This window comes from Homarus americanus, unplaced genomic scaffold (genome assembly GCF_018991925.1).
Source record: "Homarus americanus isolate GMGI-L3 unplaced genomic scaffold, GMGI_Hamer_2.0 scaffold34350, whole genome shotgun sequence".
Lineage (NCBI taxonomy): Eukaryota > Metazoa > Arthropoda > Malacostraca > Decapoda > Nephropidae > Homarus > Homarus americanus.
Window position 1 is genome coordinate 7426 of NW_024723811.1, and position 14638 is coordinate 22063.

The 14638-nt window shown below is 42.8% G+C and overlaps 1 protein-coding gene across 1 annotated transcript in view; it reads left to right on the forward strand.

Annotated features, from left to right (window-relative positions):
* Positions 1-425: 425 nt before the first annotated feature.
* The window catches only part of LOC121863709, an 88105-nt gene continuing 73892 nt past the window's right edge, over positions 426-14638 (forward strand). The window contains exon 1 of the mRNA XM_042362444.1: positions 426-1121. Within this exon, the coding sequence (XP_042218378.1) occupies positions 569-1121 (553 nt within the window). The 5' untranslated portion in view covers positions 426-568. The remainder of the gene's footprint in view (positions 1122-14638) is intronic.

Here is a 14638-nt window from a genome sequence, read left to right on the forward strand (position 1 = left end):
CCCGGGAACAGCGCCTTGAAAATGTCAACATTGTAACGATTCTGCCTCAGGCTGCTAAGTCAACACTGATGTACAGTAAAAGGTCCTTCAATCATGATTATCATTCAGTAGTTAAGGCGAGAATGGCGGTGGGGAGTAGGGGGTGGTAGCTGACCATGGTGGGAAGGGAGGCCGAGATAGGAGGGGGGAAGGCGTGGGTGGCCCGGCCCATTGAATGAATGGACGAAACTTGAAGGAAGGGGGCTGGGGGGCTGACGGCGCCAGATAGAGAATCAGGCTTTGGCGGGGGTTCCTGACTGGACCTGGTGGTGGGTTGGGGCAGGGAAGTTCTTGTTCTCTATATGTTGGTTATTGTTGTGGGCGTGTACCTATGTGAGGGAGTGTTGGCGGTACAGGAACCTGGAGGTGTCAGGTTGGGAGTGAGGTCGACCGACCTGGGTGGCACGGCGGCGGTGTGTCGGGCGGCGCGAAGCAGGTGGGCCGGCTGCGCGTCGCCCCCACTGAGTCGGCCGGAGCGCTATATGGCCGCTCAGTGCAGTGTTGGCCGCCAGCTCGCCCGGCGCGTACCATGCAGAGCAGTGGCCTGGTCCTCTGGCTCGTGGCTGTAGCGTGCGCGTGTGAACCCTGCCTAGCGTCAACCAGTGGCAGCAGCCACCAGCGGCCCCAAAACACTCTGCTGGCCCTGGTGCGGGCGGCCACGGCCTTGCACCCTCACCCGCCCGCCGCCCACCCGCCCCAGATATCCACACTACCCGCAAGCGCTCTCTTAGATTACCCGCATCTCTATCGCCGCCACCATGTGGCTCCTAACGTGCCCCCAGGACCTCTCCTCTCTATGTCGCACCATCACTACGACCAGGCGGACCAGCAGCAGCACCAACAACAAAGCGAGCCTGGGGATGATGATTTGCTGCAGGAGGAGCCGCAAGATGAAGAGGAGGAGCGGCGGCCGGCGTGGAGTAAGCGCGGGCAGGTCAGTGATGCCCCAGTGAGCGGCGGGGCAGGTGAGGGGCAGGAGGAGGCCGTGGCCGCGGGCCTGCAGCAGGTGGGCGCCTCCCTGACCACCAACTTCCTGAGGCACTCCCGCTCCGGCCCCAGGCCCTACGATGTTCCCCGGATCGGTGAGTGTCGCTTAGTCAACACCTTAATTATTGTCTTATCTCCCATACCACTCAACTCCGTCTTTGTTCACAATTGCCTTAGTGTAACGTCACATGACCCGGCCATCACCCGAGGATCATCTCCCACCTCTACATCACTCACCATTACCGGTGTCCTGTAAACTCAACACCAGCTAAAAATAACTCCACCGTAAATATCGCCTCAACTCCGCGTATAATATTATGTCACCACCACTCCAGTTCTACGTCACTCATACACCAAAGTCACATATCCACAGCTTCCCATACCAGTAAGTCCATTATGTAAACAAACAAATACACAAAATTAAGTCCAGAACACAAACAAACAACTAAAGAAATAAACAAACAAACAACCAAACAAATAAACAAACAAATAACTTCACAATCACGACTTTCCACAGCAACACACACTCACACAAGTACCAGACACACACAAACACACACACCACACACATTCGCGCACGCACACACGCACACGTACACAGACTTCTCACACGCGAGACAAAACATTCATAACTCGTAACACACAGCTGCCCAACACACACACACACATACACACACACACGCACAACTCTTTACACGCACACAAAACTAGTCCATGCACAAAAAAAAAAACTCCACGCACGCAAACAAGTCCTTCCATGCACGCACACACACAAGTCCCTCCACGCACACACACACAAGTCCATCCATGCACACACACATCATCATCATCATCATCATCATCAACAACAACACAAACTTAACAATACACTCTACCACACACACACACACACACACACACACACTAGAATATACCTGGAATAAGAGTCATAAACTTCAACGAATATCAGACGATAGTAAACATGATATACAGAAGATGATGTGGTGTAGATCCGCGAATAGAGAGAGTCAAGAGAGAGTGAGAGAGAGAGAGAGAGTGAGTTACCCCCCTGACAATGTGCGCGAGAGCCTGCCCACACAGATGGCGCTGAGCTTGGCGTTCACTGTCCTAATCAAGTCAACAGAAAATGTACGCCCCTGGGTATAGGAGAAGTGCGAGGAGGAACTGTGTGTGTGTGTGTGTGTGTGTGTGTGTGTGTCGTCTTGTTTAGTCTGTTATTGTTCCGAGATAATTTTGTTTGTTTTTGTTTGTCGGGGGTCTCTATCTCTCTCTATCTCTCTCTCTCTCTCTCGCTCTCTCTCTCTCGCTCTCTCTCTTGTGTGTGTGTGTGTGTGTGTTTATATATATAAGGGGGGCGAGAGACCCCTCAGTCGTGACGTACAGTAGTATCGACCTTAGCCACAACACACACACACACACACACACGTTATAATCCAACACGGAGTAAATAAAGCATTTGATTCAGCGATACATCTCTCTCCGATATTCCCTTCAGTATATTACAAAGCCCAATTGTTATATATCCTCTAATGTAAGTTTCGCGATTATAACGTACGTGTGTGTGTGTCGAACCACAACCAACGTCATTACCACCACAACTACCACAATTACCACCATAATCACTACCAAAACACCATCAGGATTATCATAACTACCCTCGTCTCTGCCCTATGTAATTACCACCACTAATACTACACTACTTAGCACTGTTCTCTACCACCACTATCACCAACACCACTCCTACCACCATCACCACCGTAATTATCACTACTACAGTTACCACAATTACAACTATTATTACTACTATTACCACTTTTATTATTATCACCATCACTACTACTACTACAATCACCACCACCACCACTACCACCATCTCGTACCATACACAAAATCGTTTAGTATAATAGAATAGAAGCCAAATCATACAACAGATTAAATACAATACGACCACTCATACAACTCATCCTTCCCTTCCCTTCAAAATATATCATCCTGGTGAACAATAAACACGATAAATGTGCAAACAGACGGGAAAAAAAATACGGGTGATGTATCTGAATGATTTATACTCTCGATTCTTCCGCATGATATCGCCACATCATGCAAGGTTTATATATATAGAACAGGTATAATAATCATGCAGGTGGTTTTAGCCGAGTTTGGGATGATGGTTAGTAAGGCATGCGTGTTGTCTTGGGAAGGAAACGGCATAGAGTCCCGGGCAGCCGAGGGATAAAACTTTTCCAGAGTGGTTTATGATTCTCAGTGGATTGGGTGATTCGAATTTTTATATAATTTGTATTGTATCTTGATAATCTGGTGATAGAACCTTGATAATCTATAGCAGAGTGTGATAATTGATTATGAAATCTTGATAATTTATAGCAAAACGTAATTATTGTAAATAAAACCTCCTCTAGTTGATAATTGAACACAAGTAATTGATAATATAATTGAACCTTAGTAATTGACAGTTCATTCCTTGTAATTGATAATTAAGATTTAGTGATGAATAACCGAACGCATGAACTAATTATCAAATAAGAATAAATTATACATATACAGTATATATTATATATATATATATATATATATATATATATATATATATATATATATATATATATACATATACAGTATATATTATATATATATATATATATAACGAAGGAATTGATAACAAAACTAGTAATAAAGTAACTTAATAACAATGCCTCTGTTATAATTACGAAACATTAATAACTGATGATTAACAAAACCATAATAATTACTGTCAAAACTCTAAAAAAAATGATAACAAAAACCAGAAATACGTAAAACAAACTCTCTAAAAAACTTTCCCCCGTAAAACTAAACTGTTAACAAACACTAATTAACTGTTAACAAAATCCTCACTAACTTCCTTAACTATCACCTCCTTTAACCTCTAATTAAATGAACGTATGTTAATCCAGTTAGTAAGAGTCTTAACGTAAACTACCAAGGGCGCCATTATTGGACGTGTTGCGCCATTATTGGACGTGTTGCGCCATTATTGGACGTGTTGCGCCAGTATTCGGACGTGCTCAGCAGGTTGTTTAGTTTTTAAAAGGTCAGAGGCGATGTTTATATTCTTAACTCTCTCTCTCTCTCTCTCTTAAGTCACGAGGAAAATTCACCCCTATATATATATATATATATATATATATATATATATATATATATATATATATATATATATATATATATATATATATATATAGGCTATATATATATATATATATATATATATATATATATATATATATATATATATATATATATATATATATATATATATATATATATATTTCATGTAGATCCACAATGAAAACGTGGATAAGATAAATTGGTAAAATGGGAAACAACGAAGCACCTTAACTTTCGTCTTTATTCAAGACATCTTCAGACGATAGCTAAGGTGCTCCGTTGTTTCCCTTTTCCCGTGTGATATATATATATATATATATATATATATATATATATATATATATATATATATATATATATATATATATATATATATATATATATATATATATATATATATATACAGGGTATATATATTTTTTTGGGGGGTCGTGTATGGTTATTTGTTTTTTGTTATTTTTCTTTTTGTTGTTCTGTCTCTGTCTGTCTGTCTGTCTGTCTGTCTGCAAACTTTTCCTTGGCTCGAAGCATTACTCACGCGTCCGTACCGATGATGTGTTGATGTAACTTTTATACACGGTGATGTGCACGACATCAGATATAAGACTCGAGGTCAAAGGTCAAGGTCATATTAAGTGTTTAGGGACAATTAGTGTGTAGTTGACCTGACAGACCAATGAGTAGGTCAGAGCAGATTGGGGTATGATAGGGTAGATCAGGGTAGGTCGGGGTAAGCTATGGTAGGCCAGGGTAGGCCAGGGCACAGCAGGTCAGGGTAGGCGGCAGTCTTAACAATTGTAGAGATGACTTCTTACCAGTTCTTCCCCTCTTGTTCCCTCTGGTCTCGCCGTCCCCTCTGGTCTCGCTGCCCCCTCTTTTGGTCTCGCTATCCCCTCTTGTCTCGCTGTTTTCTATTGTCCTCTCTAGTCTCTTCATCCCCTCTGGTCTCGCTGTCCTCTCTGGTCTCGCCGTCCCCCTCAGAGAAACATTTATGAATCAACTTGAGACCTGAGCCACGTGCTTCCCGAGCCATCAATCCTCACGTTCAACAAAACACGCGAGAAGAAATAACGCCCTGTGTCTGTGTCTGTGTGTGTGTGTGTGTGTGTGTGTGTGTGTGTGTGTGTGTGTGTCTAATGTGTAAGTTTAAACATCACTGTCATGGCAACTTAAACATTTATAGGTGTTGGAGAGATAAAATTGTGTTTATATTGCCTCCTTGACACACTTACTGTATATATTAACGTACGTGTTTTAAATTCACACACACACACACACACACACACACACACACACACACACACATACACACCTCCTTGGTCGTCGTTCCCTCCTCTCTCTGTTGTTTGTGTAAGGAAAGAAAGCTGCTTGAACAAAAGGAATAGAATCTTGGTTTTAAGTGCTTGTGTTGTGAAGGTCTTACTAATAGCCTGGGAAGTGGAGAAGAGGGAGAAGATGAGAAGGATAGGATGGGAGAAGAGGAAAGAAAGGAGGGGGTGGGGTAATAGAAGATGTAGGAGAGGACGACAGGGAGGGCGAGGATAGCTATATATGTGTATGCATGTATGTGTGAATATATGTGTGTTTTTATATGTGTAATTGTGTATGTATATTTATGTGTGTGTGTGTTTATATATGTGTGTTTATATATGTGTGTATGTGTCTGTGTGTGTGTGTGTGTGTGGATATATATGTGTGTAAGTCTGTATGTATGCGTGTGTGTGCGAGAGACAGGCAACCATTTTACAACCGCGAGGACGATGTCGTTTTTGCCTCAGTAAGACGATAAACTTAACTTAGGGAAAGAAAGAGAGAGAGAGGCTCAGACATACAGTGCAGACGAGACACTGTTGAGTGTGTGTGTGTGTGTGTGTGTGTGTGTGTGTGTGTGTGTGTGTGTGTGTGTGTGTGTGTGTGTGTGTGTGTGTGTGTGTGTGTGTGTGTGTGTGTGTGTGTGTGTGTGCTTTTGTTTGTCCTCACAGCCTTTTCCTGGATTGTTTATGCTTCTTGTTTTGGTATCTAGAATATTTTCCTAGATGGTTTAGGTTTATTTATTGTCCTAGTATCCTCGGTGGTTTAAGTGGTTTATATAGAAGATTAAAACCACATATTTTCTTGAATCAGTTATAATTTTCAGTCGTTGGTTTAATATTCTTGAGTGACTTTTTACTGCCTTTGGTTTAATGTTTTAAGTTTTATACAGAAAGATATATTTCCCTAAATGTGTTTTAAACCTTCTAGTGTTTTCTTTGGTGTTTTAATTTGATATAAAAGAAACAAACACACAAATACACATTGTTGAATGAGATAACCCATCTATCCTATGTTTAGTTTTATTTATAAACATAAACCATTCTATGTTTAAACCCTATCTTACATATACTGTACACTATAATTGATTTACTCAATATTATTACACTTAAACCAGCCTCTTACTTATAACAATGGTTTAATACATATATCCTTATACATAAACCAACCTCTATTTAAACCACTATTGATCATTAAAATACAAAATAAACACCAGTAACCATTTTTTCCTTATAATCAATTAAATCAGTTTTTATCGTCCTAAGTCACTCAAGTCCCCAAAAAAAAAAATAATGCAAATGAGTTATCAGCATAAGTCTGATTAGGGACCAAGTTATTAAGGTTTGATCTCTCTCTCTCTCCACCCTCCTAAATGTTTCCTTCTTCCCTTCACTGCTCCTCCTCCTCCTCCTCCTCCTCCTCCTCCTCCTCCTCCTCCTCCTCCTCCTCCTCTTCCTCCTCCCTTCCTCGTTATCCTAATTTATTCTTATTATTTTATTCATCTTGTTCCCTCTGTGTCTTCTTTTTATTCCTTCTCTTCTTCTCCTCCTCGTACTCCCTCCCCCTCCTCCCCCCCATCTAGTTCTTTTCGTTGTTCTTGTTATTAAATTTTTCTGTCTCCTTTCTTGTTCTCCTTGTTCATTCGTTCTCATTTTTTATTCTTTTTCTCCTCCTCTTCCAACCTCTTCAACGCTGGAAGAGAGAAGGGAATGAGGGAAGGTAGAATGAGAGAGGGAAGGTAGAATGAGAGAGGGAAGGTAGAATGAAAAGAAGGTGTGTGTGTGTGCGTGCGTGTGTATGTGTGTGTGTGTGTGTGTGTGTGTGTGTGTGTGTGTGTGTGTGTGTGTGTGTGTGTGTGTGTGTACGGAGACACCTGCTGGGTAATGCTTCCTTAATCTGTTAGGATGTTCCTCTAATCCCTCCATCAACACACCTGGGAGGACCTCGGCTTGTACCCCATGACACACACACACACACACTTTGTGTCCTGTAGTGTACCATTGTGTCCAGCAGTGTACCATTGTGTCCTGTAGTGTACCATTGTGTCCAGCAGTGTACCATTGTGTCCTGTAGTGAACCATTGTGTCCTGTAGTGAACCATTGTGTGCCCTGAAGTGTACCATTGTGTCCTGTAGTAAATCATTGTGTCCTGTAGTGAACCATTGTGTGCCCTGTAGTGAACCATTGTCTCCTGTAGTGAATCCTTGTGTCATGTAGTGAACCATTGTGTGCTGTAGTGAACAATTGTGTCCTGTAGTGAACAATTGTGTCTTGTAGTGAACCATTATGTCCTGTAGTGAACCACTGTGTCCTGTAGTGAACAATTGTGTCCTGCAGTGAACCATTGTGTCCTGTAGTGAACCCTTGTGTGTCCTGTAGTGAACCCTTGCGTGTCCTATAGTGAACCATTGTGTCCTGTAGAGAACCATTGTGTCCTGTAGTGAATCATTGTGTCCTGTAGTGAACCATTGTGTCCTGTCGTGAACCATTGTGTCCTGTAGTGAACCATTGTGTCCTATAGTGAACCATTGTGTCCTGTAGAGAACCATTGTGTCCTGTAATGAACCATTGTGTCCTGTCGTGAACCATTGTGTCCTGTAGTGAACCATTGTGTCCTGTATCGAACCATCGTGTCCTGTAGTGAACCAGTGTGTCCTGTAGCGAACCATTGAGTCCTGTAGCGAACCATTGTGTCCTGTAGTGAACCATTGTGTCCTGTAGTGAACCATTGTGTCCTGTAGTGAACCAGTGTGTCCTGTAGCGAACCATTGAGTCCTGTAGCGAACCATTGTGTCCTGTAGTGAACCATTGTGTCCTGTATCGAACCATCGTGTCCTGTAGTGAACCAGTGTGTCCTGTAGCGAACCATTGAGTCCTGTAGCGAACCATTGTGTCCTGTAGCGAGCCATTGTGTCCTGTAGGTAGGGACTCGACACACCTTAGGTTAGCCACCGTCTAAATTGGTCCTTATCGACTATGGATGGTCGACATGCCTTCCATAACGTCATTGTTTATATCTGTCTCGACTGACCATACAGGTGACTGATGTCTCTTTGCTTCTATTCTACACCACTTGTCTAAATTCGTCGTCGGTGTTTATGTTCGGTCGACGTGTCTTCTGTTGCGACGTGTCTCTGTTAAGATTTACTCCTCACCTACCTCTCCCCCCTCTCCCCCGTCTCTCTCCTCTCCTCGCCTCTCCTCACCGCCTCCTCCCTCCTGTCTTCCATGGTTATGAATGGTTGAGTGACATGTCTGACAGGCACTACTCCGCCTGTCTAAATTTAGCCTGCATGTCTACGTTAAGTCATTGTTTAAATCTATCTCTGCATGTCATGGCTAGCTTGGATTTGTGTGTGTGTAATAATAATAATAATAATAATAATAAACGGTTTATTAATAGAGTTGCAGCCGGTGGCTGAAAATATACAGACTTACATTTGATTTAGACATAATGATATAATGTGCATTGAATACATTTAAAGGGCTGTACAGTACATAAATCAGGAGTTGTTTATTATTTTAACAATAGATGGGATGGTGGTGTTCTTATATCTATCGGTGCGGGCTCTTATGGGCTGAATTTTGTTGTAGTGGCGGACTGCGCGAGTTGGGTGGGGGGTTGCAGGTGGCAGGAGGTGGCGATGACGAGGGTGGTGCATTAGTTGGCTGCCAAACCTTTCCAGTGCTTGGTGGTGGAGGTCACTGAGGGATGGCATTTCCAGGGTGGAGAGAGCGTTGGTGTAGCCGGAGTATTCTGCGCCGAGCATGATTCTGCAAGCCCTTTTCTGTACCTTCTCTAGCTGACGTTGTTGGGTCGAGTTGAGAGGAGACGACCAGGCTGGTGACGCATACGTTAGTTTGGGGAGAATAAAGGCGTTGTAGATGGTCCTCAGCTCTGACGTGGGTGTCCCAAGTGACCTAAGTCGTCGTAGCATGTAGAGACGACACGAGGCTGCCTTGATTGTGTTATTTACATGGGCCTTCCAGTCAAGTTCCAGTGTGTGTGTGTGTGTGTGTGTGTGTGTGTGTGTGTGTGTGTGTGTGTGTGTGTGTGTGTGTGTGTGTGTGTGTGTGTGTGTGTGTGTGTGTGTGTGTGTGTGTGTGTGTGTGTGTGTGTGTGTATTCGTCTCTTTCCACACCAAATCTTAATGGTTACAAAATAAAGTTATGTGGTAGAAAATAAAATAAATAAATAAATAAACAAATAAATTAAAATTAAATAAAAAATCAAGATATATCAAACGCACTTAAAATTTATCTGTCGAAAAATTGCACACTTAGAAAGAGAGTAATACTTATACCAAACAGTTAAGTGTAAGTATCCATAATTCATACACCAATGTGCTTATTTTAGCGCCTGGTGTGAGAGGTTCTTGTTAAGTATTATGAGACCTAAATCACCAAGTTGGTCTGGAATGTTGATGTGGGTGTATATTTAGACAACCCTCGGACGCCAATGCTCAATTATCAATATTAACGCTGACTTTTCGCAAACTTTTTAGTCGCTGTGAGTGAGGAAGGTCTCGTGGATTATTAAACGACTTGGTTGGGTTAGGTTAAGGCTGTGGTGGGCTATTTAGGTTTGGTTTGGTCAGGTTTGGTTAGGTTAGGTTAGGTTAGGTTAGGTTAGGGTTGTGGTGGACGATTGATATTGACTTTTATTGTGATGATTGTGGATGGATTGTGTAAGGTGATGGTGTATTGTGCTAGAGGAGCGAGATTGTGTGTGTGTGTGTGTGTGTGTAATAATAATAATAATAATAATTAACGGTTTATTGAAAGAGCTTGGCAGCCAGAAGGCTGAAAATGTACAGTTACATATTTGGGGAATGGGTTTCGAATTACAAATAATATACAAGTAACATAAGTGATACAAATATGATATATAATAACTAGATGGGGAAAAGCTCAAACTACAGTGCATTTCAACATAGTGACAGTGCAAGAAGTAGTATTTACTGGGAGTGAATACACTGGTTTATTACAAGTTATTGATAATTTTTACAATGGTTGGGACTGGGCTGTTCTTATAGCGATCAGTTCGTGCACTTATGGGCTGGATGCGGTTGTGGTGTCAAACAGCAATTCTCGGGCTAGGGATCTCAGGTGGTAGTAGGAGCCGGTGTCGAGGATGGTGTAGAAGCTTCTTAGCAAATTTGCAGATGAGGTCGTGGTGATGGTCAGTGAGAGTCGAAAGGGTCAGTGTGTTGAGCGCTGTGATATGTGGGTAGGAAGGGAAGAATAATCTTGCATGCCTCTTTGCACTTTTTCTGGAGTGTTTACGTTGTGTGTGGCATTTAGGGAGGAAGACCAGGTAGGGGAGGCATAGGTGAGCTTGGGAAGTATGAATGTTGTGTAAACACTGAGGAGCTCAGGTGCAGGAACTCCGAGGGACTTGAGTCGGCGGAGGAGGTGGAGACGGAAACTGGAGGATTTGACAACTTCACTGACGTGTGGTTTCCAATTTAGTTTGTTGTCTATGGTGACGCCGAGGAGCTTCGTGGAATCTACAACCTGGAGTGTGTTCGGACCTAAAGTAATGGAAGGAGGTGGGACAATGTCGGAGGAGAGGTTGATGTGCATAACCATGGTCTTGGTATGGTTGATGGTGACATGGTTGTTGGTGGCCCAGTTTTGGAGACTGTTCATTAAATCCTGAAGGGCGGTATAGTCGGGAGCAGAATTGTTGACGCTGATCCCAATGGTGGAGTCGTCGACATATTTCCAGCGAGCAGGGGTTTCTCTTAGGGCATCATTGATGAGCATAAGGAAGCAGAGTGTGTGTGTGTGTGTGTGTGGTACATATGGTGTATATCGTCTGAGGGGTGAGTGATTGGTGTGTGGGTTATCTATGTGTTGATACGTAACAGAGAGCTAACACAGGAGAGAGAGAGAGAGAGAGAGAGATAACACAACACCTGTACCCCTCTCACCAGGTAACGTCAGATGCATTACCCTCATTACCAACCTCGTGTGCCAGTGTCGTGTTTACAGCGGCTCTTCCTGTCCACATTATGTTATATTAACCAAACCTAACCAAACCTAACCTAACCTAACCTAATCTAACCTAATAGATAAGAGACGGTATAGTTTGTTGTTTGTCAATTTTTACACTTGGATTCTATTAGATAATCTGTTGGTATATTACGTCATGCTATCTCCTTACCTTGCCTGGCGTGTGTGTATGTATGTATGTATGTATGTATGTATGTATGTATGTATGTATGTATGTATGTATGTACGTATGTATGTATGTATGTATGTAAAGACGACGCTCTCCGGCCCGTGAGTAACACAATAATAATAGTAACAACATCAAACACACACAGCCTCACACACCACCACTCCAAGGGGGAGGAGGTTGAGAGGTTATGAGGTTACGTGAGGTTCCTACACCCTCCTCAAGTTGTGGAGGAAGAAGGAGGAAGAGGAAGAAGAGGGAGGAAGAAGAAGAAGAAGGAGGAGGAGAAAAAAACTGATATCGCTGAAATTATGTTGAGTCCCTCATTCACAACCCAATTTGGAGGCGGATGGGGAAAATATTATTAGAGTAATTTCCCTAAATATACATAAAAACGAGATTTTCCCCACCAGCTCTGACGCCTGGCTCGAGACCTGGACTATCCTTAGGGGCAATAATCTGGGGGGGGGGGGTGGAACTGGAGCAAGAATTGGAATACACACTAACTATTTACCTTCAATAAAAGCTCTAACACCACCTGGATGATCTCGCCTCCTCCTGCAGACCACGAGGGTGATAGTGAACCCTTGCTTTTGAGCTGTCAGGTTCATTCAATACAGTTCCCTAAATGTAATATACACTATGTAAACCAATGAAGCCAAGCACAGCAAGCAAGCAAGCAAAGCGTGTATACAAGGGCTGGGAACAGTAGTAGTAGTAGTAGTAGTAGTAGGGGTCTCCTTTACCCAGGCAGTGAGGCTAGTGGTGGTGGTCTGGTGGCATATATAGTTGTGAGAGGTGTGTTAGTAATGGCTAGTTGTGAGTTGGAGCTATTAAATGTTGTGAGTAATGAGTTGTTATTGTAGGAAGTGTGTTGGTAATGATTGGTTGTGAGTTGGAGCTATTAAATGTTGTGAGTAATGAGTTGTTATTGTAGGAAGTGTGTTGGTAATGATTGGTTGTGAGTTGGAGCTATTAAATGTTGTGAGAAATGAGTTATTATTGAGTTGTTATTGTAGGAAGTGTGTTGGTAATGGCTAGTTGTGAGTTGGAGCTATTAAATGTTGTGAGTAATGAGTTATTATTATCAGAAGTATTGTTAGGATTAGATGGTTGTGAGTTTGAGGCATTAGATGTTGTGGGGAAGGTACACAGTCACTTAGTGTTGTTTATCGCTGACTAAGAGTGTGTATGTCTGTAAACAATATAGTCAATGCACATTTTGTATGCCATCTATTACCGCCCAGACACTCGGTATTCGGGTGTGTTTCCTCACGATAGCTTAAAGGTATTGGTTGTTTTAGTTCATCTACTAATGTTAAGTCAAATTAGTTAAGAGTTGTAAAGTGACAGTGCCACAAACCTCTCTTTATAAGTTTTAACATCACACTAGGGGGTTGGTACCACCTCTTTCTGAGACTTAAATAATCCGTCTTGGGATTCGCATAACGCGGTTTATATGTCGTAAATTCGGTTTAGACAGCGGGAAGTCACGCGGGACCCACATAACGCGGTTTACAAGTCGCAAACCTCTCTTAAGACAAAGCTGAGTGACTGCAGAAAAAATCCCCTAAGTTGTCTGCCGGGACGAAGCATTACTTAGATGAGTCGCAAGTTGTGTAAGTTAATCACAGGACCCTCGGGGAGAGAGCCGCTCACGTAGGACGCCTCGCTGCAAGTTAGTTGGGGGAGATAACTTAGTTGGGGAGGTAACAGTTGGGAGATAACTTATTTGGGGGGAGAAAACATAGTTAGAAGTTAACCTAACAGGGGAGATAATTTAGTTGGGGAGATAACTTAATGAGGAAAAAAACTTGAGTGGGTAGATAACTTAATTAAGAAGATAACTTAACTGGTAAGAAAACCTGACTGGGGAGATAATATACTCAGGGATATAAGTTACCTGGGGAGATAACAAAGCTGGGGAGATATCAAAGGGAGATCTCGTCGGCTTACCAGTAATGAGCCACACACGGAAGTACTACTACAATTGCTCTAATCGATTGGCCAGGTGGTCTGATAACTTTACCTGTTAATTAAGTGATACAATGGTTTAAATTCATTCACATAAGCATATTCACTTTCACGCTCACACACACACATACACACACGGAAGGTTGAATGAGAGGGCTGTTCAACTGAGTGGGGGGGGGGGTGCTTCGCAACATCCGACACTATCTAACAACACCCATTAATGTCCAGCAGTGCCTAGCAACACCCACCACCAACTAGCAACACCCACCACAAACTAACAACACCCACCACCACTTAACAACAGCCATCAATACTACATATTTCGAAAGGGACCACCTAGCAACACCCACTACCACCTAGCAACACCCAGCATAACGAAAGGGACTACCACTACCCACCCTTCACACTCGCTCCATCTCCCTTTAAAGCCACGTTGTTTATCACCCAAATACTAAGCTGTGTTGACAACCTCCTACCGATGTACACCAGCTGACTCAAGAGTGTGTGTGTGGCGGTGTTGTCAAGGTCTAGAATTATAACGTAAACGCTGCGCATACCTGTGTGCTAATTTACCTTTCGAAAAAAAAAGTCATCTACACAAATTAGTAGCATTGTTGATAGGATTTTGACCTCAGACAGACATACAGACATACAGACAGACATGGAAAATGTATTGCATCGAAAGAACGGAGAGGGGAAAACTGTAGTAATTTCACCTCACAAGGACACAAATGAATTCTATCAACAGAAGGGAGTGAGACCAGCGATAACTTACACCTGAACATACACACAAAAGACACAAGACATATCCGCGCCGCCCCGCCCCGCCCCGCCACGCCCCGCCCCGCCACCCTGCAACTCTCCTCCACCTCCCTCTCTCTCTCTCTCTCTCTCTTTCTTATCGATTCTCCAACAATAACAAACTCCATCCTATTGATCCTCCAACAACAACAAACTGTATTTTACACACTCTTA